The 18,653-nt window shown below is 32.2% G+C and overlaps 1 protein-coding gene across 1 annotated transcript in view; it reads right to left on the reverse strand.

Moving 5' to 3' along the window:
* Nucleotides 1–18,525, reverse strand: part of LOC130450162 (mitogen-activated protein kinase kinase kinase 4) — a 48,822-nt gene extending 30,297 nt beyond the window's left edge. The window contains exons 1-5 of the mRNA XM_056788385.1: nt 18,166–18,525; nt 7,670–7,773; nt 5,600–5,768; nt 3,088–3,304; nt 1,275–1,456 (exon numbers count right to left, since the gene is read on the reverse strand). Of these exons, the coding sequence (XP_056644363.1) occupies nt 1,275–1,456; nt 3,088–3,304; nt 5,600–5,768; nt 7,670–7,773; nt 18,166–18,296 (803 nt within the window). The 5' untranslated portion in view covers nt 18,297–18,525. The remainder of the gene's footprint in view (nt 1–1,274; nt 1,457–3,087; nt 3,305–5,599; nt 5,769–7,669; nt 7,774–18,165) is intronic.
* Between the last annotated feature and the right edge of the window lie 128 nt (nt 18,526–18,653).

Consider the following 18,653-nt stretch of genomic DNA (forward strand, 5'->3'; position numbering starts at 1 on the left):
GAAGATGTTCTGTTCTACGGAACTACAGATAAACATTTTCACCCATCTGGATAAGCTGCGACAACAGCAGAACGAACGGAAGACTTTAAATTTTTATTTTGCGCATTGAAATACTCTACTCATACACTTTGACTGGTAAAGTTTTGGTCTGTGATGCAGCCAAGGCAGTACAAACTGCCTTTACTCGCACTTTTGGAACTGATACACAAGTTGAGCAAAATAAAAAAGTCGCAAAAAAAAAGTACTACAAGACATCAAGAAATCGAGAGCCGAAAATAATTTTATTACCTACTTTGGCTCATATGGCTCATACTAAATCGTTTCTGGTATTTGGGCGCATTGCCGGGGACCCCTTCTACAAATAATGTTCTTGAAGCTATCAATAAAACAATATAAGATGGTGACACACTTCGTGAGCATCATCTTCTGGGGCGGTTCTTAGCAATTGCTTCTTAAATAGTCAAGTACTGGTCTAATGAATACAAAATTAATATTGAAAGACGGTTTGCTCAACTGCCAACAGTGTCCATTAAGATATGGACAGAAAGTTACCAATGAGTAAAACTGTGAAAGCAGGTGTCATTGAAGATTAACATTGAAATAGTTTGCTCATACAGAATTCCAGCTGAATTGAATTTGGATTGATAGAAATAATGAAAGACCGTGAGAAACCTTTGTAGAATACAAAGAGCAACATTTTAGCTACTAAGAAGTAATAAGGCCCCGAGAAAAAGATAATTGGTTACATGACACATGCAATTGCCCAAATTTTCTACAAGATTATATTGGCAAGCATCTCGTTGGATTGGCAATTCGGCTTAAGCATGTCCAATCTCCTTCAGAGACATGAGCTATTCCGATTGGCATGAGACGCGAAAGAGGACGACCAGCCAAAGCTAAGAAAGAATTAATTGTGCAATAAATTATTACAGAAGACTGATTCTTCTCAAGATTTTTAAAATAGTTATTATCAGTTTTAAAATTGTAAGAGTTTTATCTTTTAAACTTTGGTTGAATAAAAGCTGAAGAAAATCATTTTTTCGGTAGTGGTTAATTAATTTAGAGACATAAAAAGCTCAACCTTGGTAAAAATCTTATAATAATAAAGGATCAAACTTTAGGAGTTTGTTTACTATATTTGGATAACTAATTATTAACCTAGAGTAATTTACTTTGATAGGACAACAACAAATATTTGCATGTTATTTTAAATTAAAATGTGGTTAATAGTTTGGTTTATATTAATTTTTGTATGGATTGTTTCATATGCTTACTTTTTAGGTTGTCTTCGAAATTTATAGTTTCGAATATCATTCAAAAGTGGTTCTACAGTTTCTCTAGCTTGACATAAATAAGCATCTTCTTCCAAGGGTGTCTTATCTGCATGGTACGCTTGCAATTCTAACCAAATCAAATCTTTCAGTTCATTTTGCCATATTGTTTCTTCCTTACTCATCTAAAAATAAACTGTTAGTGAATTATTAACACATTTATGAAGGATTTTCATAAGCTGTCCAAACCGAATGTTAAAACCGAGAATCCCAATTGTGTAGATCTTGGTCATGATATCGAGAATTGTCCAAAGTACTGTTTAATAACTGACACAGATAGCGTCTTTGATCATTAAAAATCAAAATTCTTCAAAATATTTGGATATTGAATCATTTCTGTTTACATTTTGGAATTGGCTAATCTCAGGACTCATACAAATGAAGGCTCATTTTTGGCTCGTTTTCATCAGCTCTTTTTAACGAGCTAGGCAAGAATTACCCTGCAATGGATTGCGGGACACACCGAAGCGAAGGGAAACGAAATAGTTGATAAGCTCGCTAAAGCGGGGGCAGACAAGCCCTTCATGGGACCCAAACCCTTCTGTGGCATCAGATACAGAGCAATAGAAAAAGCATTGGAAAAGAAGGTAGAAGTGATAAAGCTGCTCAAGTGGCCCTATTGCGACAAGACCAGAGTCAGCAAGAAATGGCCAGTGCGCTAAACATGAGCCAGTCTGCATTTTCCAGAGTTAATCATCGTTACTAACAGACTGGTGACTTTTATCGAAGTCGCGATTGCGGAAAAAAAGTGCATATCCAAGATAGATGACAGCTTCATTGTCAGCGCATCGCCGAGAAATCAGTCCTATACTCCAACAAGAGCTCAGAGAAACCCGAGGAGTGGCGAGACAGTCAGAAGAAGTATTAAGGTAGTTAACCTTGAGCCAAAAAATCCAGCTACTGGCCTAAATTAATCCCAACCAATCGAGAAGCTCTTCCACGATTTGCCAAAGGGCACGTTAATTGGTCTGACGAACAATGGGAATCCATTCACTTCTTAGACGAAAGCACAGTGTGTCTGCATAGTAGCGATAGTAGAGAACGAGTCTGAAGAAGGTCTGGAGAAAGATTAACTCAGGGTTGCATAAAAAAAAACGTGGCATATAAATGGAAGTTGAATTTTATTGAAACGTGCGGTTTTTTAGGAGATCACGTCGTTTTTATCGGAGAAAGCTTCATCCTAATGCAGGACAATGCCCGTCCACATATTGCAGGTTTCGCACAGCAGTATTTACAGGATGTCAACTTAAACCCAATCGACCATTTATTAAATGAAATTGAGAAAAAAGTTCGGGCTAGAAATCCTGCATCAGCCACGGAATAGGACCGCAAAATGGTGCTCACTGAAGAATGGGATAGTTTCGGATAAAATCGAGAAGAAAGACTTATTCCATCCATAAAAAAGCAATTTGAAGCTGTTATCGGGGTCAGGGGAGGGATCACTAAATATTGAAGGTTAATTTCAAATAAATGACAAAAAATCTTCCATATATTCTTATTGGGAAAATGTATGTGGAAAACTGTCGAGAAAAGTTTCTTAACCTCAAATTAAAATAACTCTAAGAAGCAAAAATGGAAATTGAACTATTATACTAAGAGCTGTAGTTATTATTAAACGATGTAAACCTGGCCATATTAAGATTATATTAAAAAAATTGGTTTAGAAATTACCTTCCATTTTCCAAACTGTTTATTTTTTTGTTGCCATTGATTTAATTTCACACAATTACGGGAGTTTGCTTATTTTTTTACTTACCGCTCTTTTGGCATTGTCCGAAACGTCATTTTTTTCTCCCAGCATTAGTAGAGATCTCATTATGAGAAAAAATTCAACTTTCTTATCAAAACCCTCTGCATTCCAAAGATCTTGACTGAATTCTTCTAAATCAAAATCAGTCAATTGAAATTCAACTGTTTTCTTTAGTATTTGCTTTTTACTGCATGGAAATGTTCTTGCTACCAAGCTCATAAACCTATAAATAATATATTATTCACGAGTGTATAATGCAGATTATTATTCACCAGGTGAATTATACTGCATAAATTACCGGATGAATGATAACTCATCACTCCTACATGCACCCATTAACCCCATTATTAAAGTAACCATAAATTGTAGTATGTAATGAAATAACTACCTAAGTGAAATATTTACTCAATATTTTACCTTTGTTGGTAGGTATTTACCATTAGATGCTTTCGTTGAAAAGTTATTGATATATTTTTTATAATTTTCTGAATTTATACTTTGATGTAAGGTGATTGAGTTTCAAAGCATTCAGTACATAGTCGATTCAGAGAAAAAGGTGCCAGTTCAAAAAAATTCACAGGCCATATTATATACTTTTTTTTTACTTTTATAGCAAGACATTTAATGATGCAACTTCAGGATCTTCCTCTTATTATAAATCTGAGAAATCTACGTATACAAACAATAATTTTAATAGATTTCATTCGACTTTATTTCATTTTAGAAGTTACTTAGATTTATGCATTATTTCGAAAAATATGGTATATTAAGTAACAAATATACGACACGCACATTCCAAGTCACTGACAACTCAGTGTAGATGGTCCTTGCCTTCTAATTGTGAGTCCCAGCTTCAAATCTCCTCCAAGATAATTCAATTTTTAAAATTTTTGCAATGTACAAAGCTGAATTGAAAATATTTAGTAGTTTACAAATTTTAAAAACCAATTTTTTGTATCAAAACAAAATAATATTATAGTTATATCAATGAAGCATCTGACAGCAGTGATTAATTGATTCATAAATCCCTGCAGTGATTAATTATTAAGATCGAGCAATCAGACGTATTATGGGTACATTATACAACAGTTGTGGATAATAGTTATTTATGCAACAAGTGAGTAAAGTATTCCTACGAGTGAAAAAAAGTTACTTTATTCACGAGTTTCATACAAAAATTTTTCTACGCCCATAGAATTAAAAGAATTCGACAAAATCTTTACCAATTTTTATTTTGTAATTGTTATATTAGAAGTACTTCTGTGAGCATTATTAATTTGAAGCGAAGAAGTTACATTACTATTGGTACTTGAATTGGCAACATAGATTGTTGGTAGGATCTTGAACATTTATTAACTTGAGCTACCAATTCTTTCTACAAATGGAAATAATTGAGTTTTTAGCATTTCTTGGTAACTGCTAGCCTCCATATGACCTGAGAGAAAATTCAGGTTTCGGCCACCATCATTAGGCCGAAGCCTTCCCATACCATTAATGCGTCTCCATCTTTACTTTCTTTTGGAAAAGATTTCTTCATGTCATGTCAATAGAACAGAATTGAGTCAAATATTGACAAACCTGGAACACATTCCCATATAAGAAAAAATATATAGATGGCACAGAAAGCCTTTTGTTCTATTGGCATGACATGAAGAAAGGTGGATAAATCTTCTCCGAAACTAAGTAACTTGGATGCTCATTAATAGTATATTGAGGTCACCTTATATGTTTAAATGGTAATTATAAATGGTAAACTTAAAATGAACTTTCCCTCAGAGCTATCAGTTACTAAGAAATGCTAGAAACTCATTTTTAGTCATTTTGAAGAAGGAATTGATGGATCAAGTTGGATTTTCCAACAGAATACTGCCTTCATTCATGTTTCAAACTCTTTATTGAATGGTTTTTAGATGAATATGTCATGGAATGGCCTTCCCTTTCAAAATTCCCAAGTAAATGGGACATTCTAAGTATATACTAATAATAGGTAGACGTTTCAGTCTAAAACAGAAATGAAGACAGCCATCATTGAAGCCTGGGACAACACTGATGTTAATGTCTTCCAGAAATTTAAAAATGATAGATATTCTCCATCGTGTATTCCGAAACATATATAGACTTGGCATATTATTGGTCATTAACAGAAGTGGCTTTATTCTGACAACTATAGCCGTCGTGCACATTTTCATTAATAAAAAAAGGAACAGTGTTAGTAAGAAGTGTACTAACTATATATATTGAAATAGAAGAGACCTAAAATCAAGAACATTTAGATGCATTAATATATCAAAAGGTCTGAGAAATAAGGAATTGAAGAAATTTAGGTACCTAAAATAAAAAAAGAGACTATTAGGGACATCACTAAAAGCCCTGTATTAAGTTTACTCTTTTGCTCTCAACAAATTATAAAAAAATATTAGTTTTCATTTAAAAATAACAGTATATAATTTACAATTGCGCGTGGGAAATTTGTGAATAAAGATTCGATAATACAGAAAGAGATACGAAAATTACCTACCTCCGATTTCCCTCTATTTGATAACTGGGTGTCTTAGGATAATCCAAACAACAATCTCCTTGAGACTGAAAATCTACATTGGCTGCTTGAGCTCGCGCTATGTCAAGTTTTAGGTCCCTTTCGGAACCCCTAAGAAGCTTCATGTGACGTTTATTCGTTCGTTTTGGTGCTAAAATAAGTGGACTGGTACTAAAAGGTTGTGTTGACAAATAATCGCAATATTCAACTTTTATTCAGATGAAAATGCTTATACCCCAATCTAAACATATTGCAACCTGTTAAGACTAGCGTCTAATTATGCAGGGTGTTATAAAAAAGGAGGTCCCGTCTCTAAAATAGATAAAAAACTGAAAAATATTTCGAGGTTGGTCGGTAAAAAATTTTCCTAACGCCATCCGTTTTCAAGATAAAGGGCGTTGATGTACTGTGTAGCGTTTTCGGAATATGTTGACTTGAAAATTATGAAGTAATTATCGATTATGGTAAAAAGTATTGATAGAGTTATTAAGAAAATTTTTTACTGAGCAAGCCCCAAATATTTTTCAGTTTTTTATCTATCCTAGAGACGGGATCACTATTTTGAAACAGCATGTATGAAGAGTAGAATTTCTCTACTCTTTTAATAATTCTCTCTTTGTAAACTGACGACGCAGTACGTTTTTATAATAAATAGTTTGGAGTACGATAAATATGAAATTCAAATATCGTTAAGATATTTTTGGGAACACTAGGTTGAAGCAGTCGTGGAAGCAAGGAAAATATGTGAAATAGAAGAGGATGACACAGTTAATGAGCGTTATTTTAATCATTTCAATTGTCGAGATCTAACGCTTGAAAATCGAGGTATATTGAAGTTACAAGAGAAGCAGTAGAAACCCAACTTAGCAACAGCTCTTGCCGATTATCAGACTTCCTTGACCCTTACCATTTGAAATCATTAGGTGAGATCTATAAGACGTCGAGTAGAGGTTCACTTTTTATTCATTTCTTTCTTTCATTCAGCATCTTTCATTAAGAATGAAACGCCTAGGCTTTAAATCAATCAAAAATGACGAAAAGTATTCATTAGTGAACCAATCCAGCGATGTTAGATTTCGGCATTCGGCATCAATCACTCACACCCGAATGAACGAAAAATGAAACGTATGAACACGAAGAGAACGTTCACTCGAGTTCGTTTGACGATATATTCGAGGAAATGAGCGAATAAAGTTCATTTTTTTGTCATTTTGTGTGTGTCTTGTGAGCGTGGAATGAAAAAAAAGAGAACATTCCGTTGAGTGATCATTCATTCGAATAAACCGAAAAGTGAACCGTCTGATATCACCCTATTTCATATCGTCTGAGAGTCTTCACGTCTGCCAAAGCTGTGACGTTCCTGTGTCTGTGCATCCTCATTGATTGCAGGCAAAACTAAGTTTGATCTGAAAGCTAACTTTAAGGAGGCACACAACTGCCCGACAGATATCCAGAAAAGTGCTCGAGTCCCTCAAAGTTAACAATATGTTTCAGAAAATATAATTAATATAATAGATTTTGCCCTATTTTCCCTGTGATTGAGCGTAATGTCTTCATCAGGGAAAACACTAAGAGACAGAATAAGGAGTAATGATATTAGAAGAATGTGTGACGTTCCGGATATAGTGAGATGGGCCAGAACTAGAAGAAGAGCATGGAGAGATCATGTCAATAGAATGGACGACGATCGACTGGCGAAAATCGCAAAGGAAGAGAGACCCAATACAAGTAGACCGCCTGGAAGACCACCAAAGGGCTGGTACGAGAGCTGGTCCTCGGGGTCACAACTTAGGCTGCCTCTTTGAAAACACAAGACATAGTCTTAAAATATCAATACGATTCGAGCTGAAAGTCTTCTGGTTTATGAAAGTTTATTGTATCTAGAAATCATTCTAGATGTTCGAGCTATCAATGCTAAGATATATAGTGGACAGCTGATACGAATGTATGTGATTTTATGAGAGAAATATCGAGGTTTAGTTAACAGAAAGCAGGGTTCTCTCACAACAAGCCTACTCTCGTCTCAATGAATTTTAATATTGTTAAACTTACCTTCATCGTCGGAATGTTCCTGTCTAGTGAATATTTCATCGAAAGTTCCTGTTGTATTCCTCCGGGAAATACATGCTTTGGCTTTCACAACTGTTGTCAAATCACTGAAACAATTAAATACATTTAATATTGCACATAAATGTGTCAAAACAAAAAATTTACTAACTGATAATCATGGATGGGATTGTGCATTGTCGGAAAAGCTTTATATCAAATATGTTTGTATTAGGTATTTTCACACGTTCATAATTATATTCGATGCACGAATTGTGAAAGTTACACTAATAATTACGATATTAAAAACTACTTCGATGTAAATTCTTCAAATAACACATTCATTCAAAACTAATTATTAATTTACCTAAATCTAATAATAATTATTTTATCGGAAACAATTCGTCTATACTAGAGACGAAAAATGTTCATCAATACACATTCGGTTATATACTTTACCTATTTTTACTAGGACTAAGGACTAGGACTACTAAGTAGAGGATTTTACTGATTACTACCCCTGGTAAGAAATCAAATTGTCGCCAAAGAAGCCGTGTTACCATAAAAATCTAATTTGAATACGACTCCTGACAATGACGGTTCATGGTGTTGTATAAATGTTATGTGCCCGTTCGCGTGCAAAAAAAAACACTAAGGTTTTTAACTATGGTCCAACATCCAAAAGATGTTCCATGGAGTGCCATCAAAAAAGAAAGCCCGTGCCAAAAAAAAACAAAAATCAAAAAATTGTTGGCTACAATATTTTGCGACTGCAAGGGTATCCTTCTGATTGACTTCAAGGAACCAAATGCAATCATGAACGCGGCTTATTACTATGATTTACTAAGGCAGTTACGCCAAAAAATTATCGAAAAAAGGCGCGGCGAAATCAGCCGAGAAGACCGCTTGTTTCATAACAATGCTCCAGGCCCCACTAGTGCGCTTTCCAAGGCAACTGTACACGAATGTTGCTCAACAGATATTGAACATCCACGATATAGTCCGAATCTAGCCCCGTCCGACTATTTTTGTTCCCAAAGCTGAAACTCGAATGAAGATGTAAAAGATTAAACAGTGACGATGAAATTAAAAAGGCGGTTGGCTTTAAAAATGCGTCATATTTTTTGGGGCAAAGAAGCTTCAATCAGACGTTCTAAATATTGTGTGAAAATAAAGAGATTATATTGAAAAATAATAACAGTTTTTTTATTTATGACCTTCCTTTCTATGTTAGGCTAAGATATCATGGGCTGCAGTATGTAATTATTTCACTTATTTTAAATTATTTTTCGGATCTTAGTGTTGTTTGCTATTTTTGTATTTAATTTTAGCTGTTCTGTGACACTTTAAGGTAGATACAGTGCCTAATAGAGAAAAAAGTGTTAACACGGAAATCAGTGGAGAGTTTGGATATAAAGGTTCAATATCCAATACCAAGAGGTTATTTTAAATATTTTTGAGTGTGCCTGAAACAAGAACATGAAAAACAGCCTGCAAATGCTTCATAGGTTGCTACTGAAGTTGTGAGATATGGCAACACTGATGTGATTGTCAAATTTGACATTGCCATCATAAAATTTGACATTTTTAATGGTTAACGTATTCAGAACGTATTGTCATACGAAGGCTATTTGATTTTTTTTTAACTTTCATCTTGGTCAAATGACTCACCCTGTATAACGCATATTATCATTACGGAATATTAAACAAAAATATAAGTTTTAAATAATTGATAATATAACATGAAAATGACATATTAACATTTATGAACATAAAGAACATAAATTATATACTTATACTTTGATAGCATTTACAAGACTCATGAACATACCCTATTAAGATGTCCCCTTATTACGAGGGCCGCTTTTTTCAACCTCCGATAGGCTATAAATGAAAGACAAATTCATATAAAACAATAATTTTATCACCAAAATATTGATACACTTATAGTTATTTTTCTACCGAATCACCGAAGAGATTGAGACATTTGTCATATCTGTAGACAAGCTTTTCAATACAATACAGTAACAATAAAGTACAAAACAGACCTTGAATCTTCTGGAATCTTCGCAGACAAAGCAGTAATGGTAAATCTGCGGTTTTCTTTAACCATTCTGTCAACTCGTTGAACCAGATCATCTGAAACGACAGATTTGCGTCCCTTGCCTTCTTCGTCATACATATCATTTCGGCCATCTTTAAACTTTCGACACCATTCACGCACAGCACCATCACTCATGAAGTTTTCCCCATCCATACGACTCATTCTTCGATGGATTTCTGCAGCACTATGGCCTTCAGCCTATAGAAAACGAATCGCAATGTCGCAATTCACACTTGGAGGGAGCATCAAATATGGCGGATATGTTTACGTAGCTGTAGCACAATGCCGACTGACGCCTGAATGTTAACAATGGCGGAGTATGTAGTTCGAGAGTTTCGCTTTCTTCTGCCCGCGTAGCGTCTGCACGGAGCGATCGGAGGTTGAAAAAAAATGGCCCTCGTATTTTGTTTAATGGTTTGAAGCAGGGATGTAACGGTTATATCGGAATCGAAGTCGGAGTCGGAATTTTAAAATTTGATTTGTCGGAGTCGGAAACGGAATCGAAGGCAGATGAAAGATCCGATGTACTTTTTGACAGCTACCTTATAAACTTTTGTTTCAAACCTATCAAAAAGTGGAAGAACAAATGGACAAAGTACAGTTGAAGGGAATGGAAGTCTTCATTGTATGTTTGTATTGTATTGTGAATTTATAACGAAAAAATGACTTATCAAGTTTTAATACTATCGGGAATTAGTAATATGATCTATTTGAAAATGATGTTGAACTGCTAAATAATCATTTTCTTTCACTGTACATTTACGAGCAGATTTTTTAGCCTTTTTAATTTCAGTACTAAGAGATAAATGAAAAATTGCATCTTACATATGTTGTAAATTAAATCAGGTGAAGTTATTCCAGAAGAAGCAAGTTATATATAACAAACAAAATAGTGAATATTCTCCTTTGTGATTTTTTATTCCGTTAACATTAACAATTTTTTCTGGGATTAGGTTAGGTCTCCTGTATGTCTTAAATATGTGCAATTTTCATTTATACCGTTCTCTGTTGGACTTAGTAACGATACGTTTGAGCTTGGTTCACTCCAAATGTCTGTTGTAAATGAAATTTTGTTAAATTTGCTAATTTTGTATACAAATTTCCACAAATATATTATGTAAAAAAACTGATCCCTTAACTGATAATTCGGCAAGACGAACTGCGAAAGACGTTTAAATCTAATACCTTCTACGAAATTGAAGGGAAGATCTTTCAAACAAACCATTTCAGAAATCAATCTATTTCCGTTGATTTGGGATTAGAACTATACCATTTTTGATTCATCATCAAAAAAATCTTTGAGATAAATTTGTTTTTCGGCTTTTTGGAAAAACTGAAACAAGAACTTTTCCAGCAGATTTTTGGACACGAAACTTCTTATGTTTTGGAGAACCAGAGTGTCACCATTCCATCGATTGTTGCTTTGTTTCTGCATCGTAGAAATGTATCCAAGTCTCATCCATAACAATTCGGTTTAAGAAGTCTACATCGTTTTCAACTCGAGCAGAGATCGAACGCGATGCTTCTACCTTTACACGCTTTTGGTCAACATTCAAACATTTTGGGATCCATTTTGCAGCAATTTCTCTCTGCATCGATATTTCCGGGGACTGACACAGAAACTGGCCTTCCCGATCGGTTATCATCGTCAACGGAAAATTTACCTCTTTTGAAACTTGCAGTCACATACGAAGGACATTGATCATCAAGGATATTAAGCATATCTAAGTAATTCTGCATACCTCCTAACCCTTTTAAATACAGATACTTGATAATGGCTCGATACTCCAATTTTTCGATTTTCTTTTCTTTTTTTTTTTCTTTTAATTTATTGCGTAACACTGGTTTACTTTTTGACGTCAAACTTTACACTAACACTTCTAATAAGTTATTGTTCGTTGCTATGGTAACGCAATATTTTGTTTATGCATGGAACTGATCTACGCTAACTAAATATCAATACATCCTCGTATATAGTAACGCGCAAAAGACATCAGAAACTCAAGCTTTTGTCCATAAATTCACTTAAAACGTTCACTATTGATGATTGCCAAACAAATACTAAGCAACATGCCAATTTCAAACTTGTAACATATGCTGTACTTTCTAGTATTTTTTAAGTAACTACCATCATCTCTAGATCGGGCCAGGTACTTTTTGGACCATTCTTGTAAATTTACTAAGTATCCTTATGATAAATCTTTCAATAAAGTTACTAATCAAATTTTCTTTTATTGCTTAGCACATTTTACAAAATATTTTGTATTGTAATCGTGTAATTTTTATATTTTTTAGAATCCAAAAACGAGAAGACGGCGATTAGTATAAATTTACCGTTTTTTTTTACAATTTACCTATATGTGTACATCTGATCTTATACGACTATACTATTGGTATTGCTATGATGATGCATTAAACACTTCTCGAAACGTGTGTTATCAATTCCATAATAATTAGCAACAATTATCTAAACAGTTCATTATTATCAATAATAGAATGAAGAGACCAGACCAGACAAGTCACTCCAATATCGATTGATAAACAGAACCATATTGCAGTATTACAATAATTAGTTCCTGATAAAATTGGAGTTATCAATATATACTTTTAATTTTTCGAAATTATGAATAATAAATTCATGGAACTTCTGATATTTCATATTTAGTAATACACTATTCAAACCGTATAAATAAATAGAACAGGAATTTAAGAATGAATTTTATGGATAAGATTAGATTAAGTGGTATCTTCTTTGAAGAAATGTAACTTCAAAAACCTTCATGAAACTGATTCAAGTTTCTATATGTGTGTCTCATAAAATCAAAATAACAGTGATAATCTCAATTTTAGATCTGACATCAGTGAGTTTTGAACTGAGAATCCAAACACTTTAGTAGAAGAGAAAAAATAGTCTCGGTATTTCAAAATATTGTAACTGGTAAACTTCATTACACCACAATTATCATACTAATTACAATGCTACTAACAATTTAGTATAGTTCTTCCAATATCAATTCCAGAAGGCAGTTATGCAAGTGAAAATCAATATTTCATAAATACGCAGCACGGTACTAATACCAAATTAAGAAATGAAAAATACTGTTTACTTCCCGTATCAAATTCGGTAAACATCTAACAAACCGTCAGTCCACGTGGAATCAACATCTCCACTGTTTACTAATGAAAACATCGAATCGTAAACATAAATGTATTTCTATTGGTCGAAGCAGTCGGAAGGCATTTGTACACAATTTCTTCGAAATATTCCTGCCAGAGACAGTGTGCGATAAGCAGTGGTGTGGCTAGGTGAGATTTATTTAATTCATAAATTTCCTTACATAAATAGAAATTTGGCGTTTTTTAGACCATGGGCGAATGAAAATAATGAAATTGCTCAGTTTAGTGAGAATAAAGACAGTTATGAATTTAATAATGAGGATTCAGATATACAAACACAGCAAGATATTTTAAATATATTCGAATGTTTAAAAGAGGAAAATATTCAGCAATCTGATAATGCAATCATAATAAGAATCGCAGAATTAACTAGAGTAAATAAATAAATAAAGATGAGTATGTGGTATCACCCTCTTTACAACCCATCATAATTCAATCAGATGATGACTTTAGTTCAGACGATTCTGACTACCATGACTATTTATAAAGATACTTTGGAATTGAAATGTTTCTTTTCTTTTGTTTTCTTTGCAAAGAGTTTATTTTCCTTTATGGTTTTTGCTCTGAAATTTCATTCTCCAGAAAAAAACGAATGGGGTACAAAAGAGGCTCAATTCACGTCTGGTGGTCTGTTTAAACCAAACTCCCTTGCAGGTACATTTTACTCGTCTATTTACGTTTTATAATTTAATATTCAGTTGTAGCAAGTTGACGAGGTATAATAATGATTTTTTTCTAAGTTTCAAGTAGGACTACAATTAAGTGCATCTGTCTAAATAACTTATAATGCTGTCCAATTTATAATGATTCAATTCAATTCAATTTAAAAATACTTTTTCGCATAAGGTGTACATATTTTTAAAAATATTTATGAAAATAATAAATTTAAAAAATGATGTATCTACGCCTGTTAGATCAAAATTGTCGGCAATGGTTTTTATATAAATTTTTATAATCTACAATTGATATTGGAAGAACTTTACAATCCCTTCACTTTATAATTCACTTGTCTTGTATCATTCGCCGTGTATCTTCAATATTCAACTAACTCTATACTATAAACTCCTGCCTTATCTATAATGTTGCGATTTTCCAGAAAATATTAGAACCTTCTGTAGTGCAGCTAAATTCTTTTTTCAAAAACATCTAGAACAATAGTTCAATCGTTACCCGATCGATAGGCTTACCACCATCATTTATAGTTTCCACTATAATAAATAATGACTTTTAGGAAAAATGTTAAGATCATTCTTAACATCATTTAGGAAGTGGGGAGGGACTCCTTCGTGCATGAATCACGTGTATCTGCGAATGTTTAGAGAAATATCACATAACATTGATGGGAAATTATTTTGGAGAAATTCTAAGACCATTCAAGTTATTATAAAAAAACTATGGACCTACTAAATTATTCCTGCCCACAAATTAACACAAAAACGCCCTTGATTCTTTGTTTGAATTGTAGTATGAGGATTTTCATCTGCCCATAAATGTAAATTATGGGAATTTATATAACCGTCTCGTGTGAAACCTGCTTTATCAGTAAACAATACTTTTCAAGAAATGTATTATCAACTTGTTTATTCAAAAACTAATCCTCGACTTATGTGGCATGCCCTTTCTGAATGTGAAAGGGGTAAAGAAATTGCTCCTTTAAGAATCCTAATTGTAGTGACATTTTGCGTACGCTAGTCGTGGGATCAGCATCAATGAAAAATAAATATTAATCTCTATCAAAATTTTTTCTTACACCAGTTATATGATCTTTGTTAGTAAGTAGTACAAATGTTTATTTATTTATTCATTAGTTCTCCAAGAAATTTTTGATTGTGTTTTAATAAGTATTTTCAATAAATAATTACAATTTATGCTAATTTTCTTCAGAATGTCTCTTTATGGCGAACAGTTTCCTGAGTACCTTTTTATTAAAAATCGATTGAAAAATTAATTATTATACAGGTTGTCCCTGTAAAAGTTATGGATTGTTAACCATTGGGCGTGCCGCCGCTGACCTTCAAATAGAAGTGTACAATATTTATTCTGTCAAACGCGCTACATGGAAATACGTAATCATGTATTGAAAATTCATATTGTTCAAATGTATAATTTAGAAAATATACTTAAATATAAGTTCTGATTTCGCAAATTTAAAGGCATACAACGAATTTTTTGCATCAAGTCCTAGTATCTGTTACTTTTTAGTATCAAACCCTTCATTTTGATACAGTTTTTGCCATTGTGTACCATATTTCAAATAATATGATTTGATGAATAGCATCATTTATGGCTGACATTTAAAGGTTAGATGTATTTATTTTTATTTTACTTTAATTTATTATATTTTATTATTTTATATCAAAAGCAAAGTTTGACAATTCCTGGAATCTTTATCTTGCTATTCTGTGTACTAATAAATATATCACACAAATAGTTATTTATTTTAAGATAACATTCTACTTTATGCACATCTGTATATCCTTCCAGTATACTATAATACCTTTATAAATTTTTTGCAATGAAATTTTTATATGGGTTATGAGAATATAGAAAGACATATGGAATAAATTCAATTTTAGCGTTATTGTGTACTATGGAAGGAATTTCAGTCCCCTGTTCAGCAATAAAAAGTTAAATTAGATTTGGAGCAATCATAAACAGAAAATTAATTTTTAAGACGTAAACTTTTGATAATATCTCTATCATAAAACTTTACATAGAATGAAGATAATAATGTCACATATTTAGAATGTACTTTACAATTAAAATAAATGTTCAAAATGACCATTAACCGAGGAGATTTTGGAATTCTCGTGCAACTGTATGACCTCAGGGGTTATTTTGTTAATTTCTTCTGTTATCATAACTTTTAAATCGGCAATATTGTCTGGTCTATTAAAATATATTTTAGGTTTTGAATAACCCCATAAGAAGTAATCGAAAGGAGTCAAATCAAGGGATCTAGCCGGCTATTCAATTGTTCCACGTCTTCCTATCCATCTGTTGGGAAAAACCTCGTATAAATAATTTCTTACTGTACTGGAAAGGGCTAATATCATCATACTGTAAATTGTCAATTTAAGAATAAAAATCGAACTTTTTCCGGTTGTTTTCACATAGTACATAATTAAATTTATTCCATATATATTGTAAATATTTAAATTTCCTAAATTTCTCATTTCTTAGACCTTTATGTTTCTAAATGTTCTTGATTTTAGGTCTCTTCTGTTTTAAAATTAGAAAAGACCTAAAATAAAGAACAAGTTCATTTCTCAATATAATTGAAGATTATATATATGATCAACATGTATTATCAAGACAATAACATAACATAAAATTATTTCTGAATATCAAAACTACACTTGTGAGGACAAGAAATTGTCTGTAACTACATATTTAAAAATATTAAATTATCACACATATCATAGTAAAAAGTAACTTTTCACAGAAATCACAGTGATGACATTTGGAAGCAAGAGTCCAGTGTCTGAAGAACGGACTAATTTTCATATTATCTCTTGTTGTTGGTAAACTTTATCCTCCAATGTAATTCTATAAAAAAAGTCTAGATGGAGGGGGCCTGGAGTTTGGGTTTCTATAAAATGTATAGAATAGTAATATGTGATAAGTATATCCATCGAGTGAGGCATTGCTCTAGTACTAACATGAGGATTTAATTTCAAGTACTGCTAAGATATTACCAATATTGCCTCACTCCGTTCTAACAGAGTGTTTTTATAACTGAGATTAAATGCTTCCAATATTACTCAATTTTCAACTAAATACAGAAAATTTGCATCATGTAAATATCAATTTAGATATTAAGCTCCATGCCCTTTTTTGAGTCAATTCAATTTAGTAAATAACAATTAGAAGTATAATATAATAGATAAATTTTCTTTCTTCAATATTTTAGATGTTAAATGAAATATCGAGATACAACCATAATATTCTTTTGCTTACTTAGTGCAAAATGTTATTACTACAAGTCTCTACAACTACTTAATAATGTCACTTATTTATATTCTTATCTGGTCACTTTGTACATAACATGATTTTTAAAATGGTTAAATGAAACAAATACAATACCTTTATAGATTGGAATCAAATCAATTGACCTTTGGTACATATTTTGCAGTTTTATTACAAAAGTTTATTAACAATAAAAATTTATCTTATAATCAACAATAAAAGATAAGTGGAATGTGGCTATATAGTAATTATAAAAAAATGTGCAATGTCCAAATTTAGGAAAAAAGCATTTTTAACTGTTTCCATGAACAAATCAGTATAGTTGTACCTAAATTAACATGAGTTTTTTTATGTTTGGTGCAATATTAAAATACAACAATAGATAAACAAATATATGCAAGTCTTAGAGAAGCTGCTTCTAAAGCTTGTAATTTAAGAAAAAAAGTGACAATTCATTCACTTTATTGAGGGCCATTAGCAAATCAAAGTTCAAAGCGTTCAAGTATCATCTCCCCAAAAGCAACGAATTGTAGGAAGTCAAATCATAGATTATCTACCAAGATATTTTTCCTTGTCTCACATTGTCTGTGAATGGATTTCTCACACACAACAACCCAGTATTCAGTCGAATAAGTACTTCTCTAGATGTGACTTCTATCTGTATCTAAATTTGAATGTTGCATTGAAATAAACAAGTTTGAGACCACTGAAGCTGTGAAAGAAGCAGTACATCTTATAGAAAGAATGAGCATAGAAAGAATAACTAAATTGAAAACCACCTATTTAACAAAATGGGTTGCTAATGCAAATAAAATTGAATTATAATCATGATAACATAATAACTAATAACATTATTTTCTAACTATATTGTAATTAATAACAGACACTTGACAGCAAAACTGATAATAGTGTTTACCCATTATAGTGAATATTTTAATTGTTACTTAATAGTAATATAATCAATGTGTTTTGACTACCTACTGGAGATCCTTATGCATAAACTAGATATGTGTGAAAATTTGTATCAATTGGACGTGTCCAAAACAATATAGAACAAAAATCAAAATTGTACATGACTAATATTAGTCAAGAAACTCAAAAATAAAAAAAAGGATTCATTATACTCAAGTCGCAATTTTAAACGCATAAATATACTTCTTTTTCATTAATTAATCATTGTCACTATTGGAAAGATAAAAACTACAAACTCAAACGCATTTGAAACTAAAATATGGACATAAACTTTACTTACCTCGAATGTCGATCTCTTAAGTTTCTTTCACGATTCTTCCTGAGAATTTTTGTTCTTGGAGGAGTTTTTGAATAAATATCAAATTCACTTAGGTCGTCATTATCTACTGGACTATTTTCTTGATCATCCATTTTTTGAAATCGTCACATTGAATTGTTCGATTAAAAATTTTACTGTTATATCTGCATATTTTTACATAAACAGATTATCAAAAGATTTTACTCGTTTTTTAAAAAGGTAACACGACACAGTTGACATTATATATTAGTAAAACTGAACCCAAATTAAGAACTGAATTACAGTTGATGTACTGGATTACCAAACATTTATTTACATAACCTCAGTTCCCGGAACCGTCACAAGCGTTTACGTCAAAATCTTCTTCTAATCTGGATTTCTGCCTTGAATGTTGGAGAAAATCAGTATTTTGAGTAATTACAAATACAACATTGTAATACATAATCATTTTAATAGATTTATTCAAATAA

This window comes from Diorhabda sublineata, chromosome 11 (genome assembly GCF_026230105.1).
Source record: "Diorhabda sublineata isolate icDioSubl1.1 chromosome 11, icDioSubl1.1, whole genome shotgun sequence".
Classification (NCBI taxonomy): domain Eukaryota; kingdom Metazoa; phylum Arthropoda; class Insecta; order Coleoptera; family Chrysomelidae; genus Diorhabda; species Diorhabda sublineata.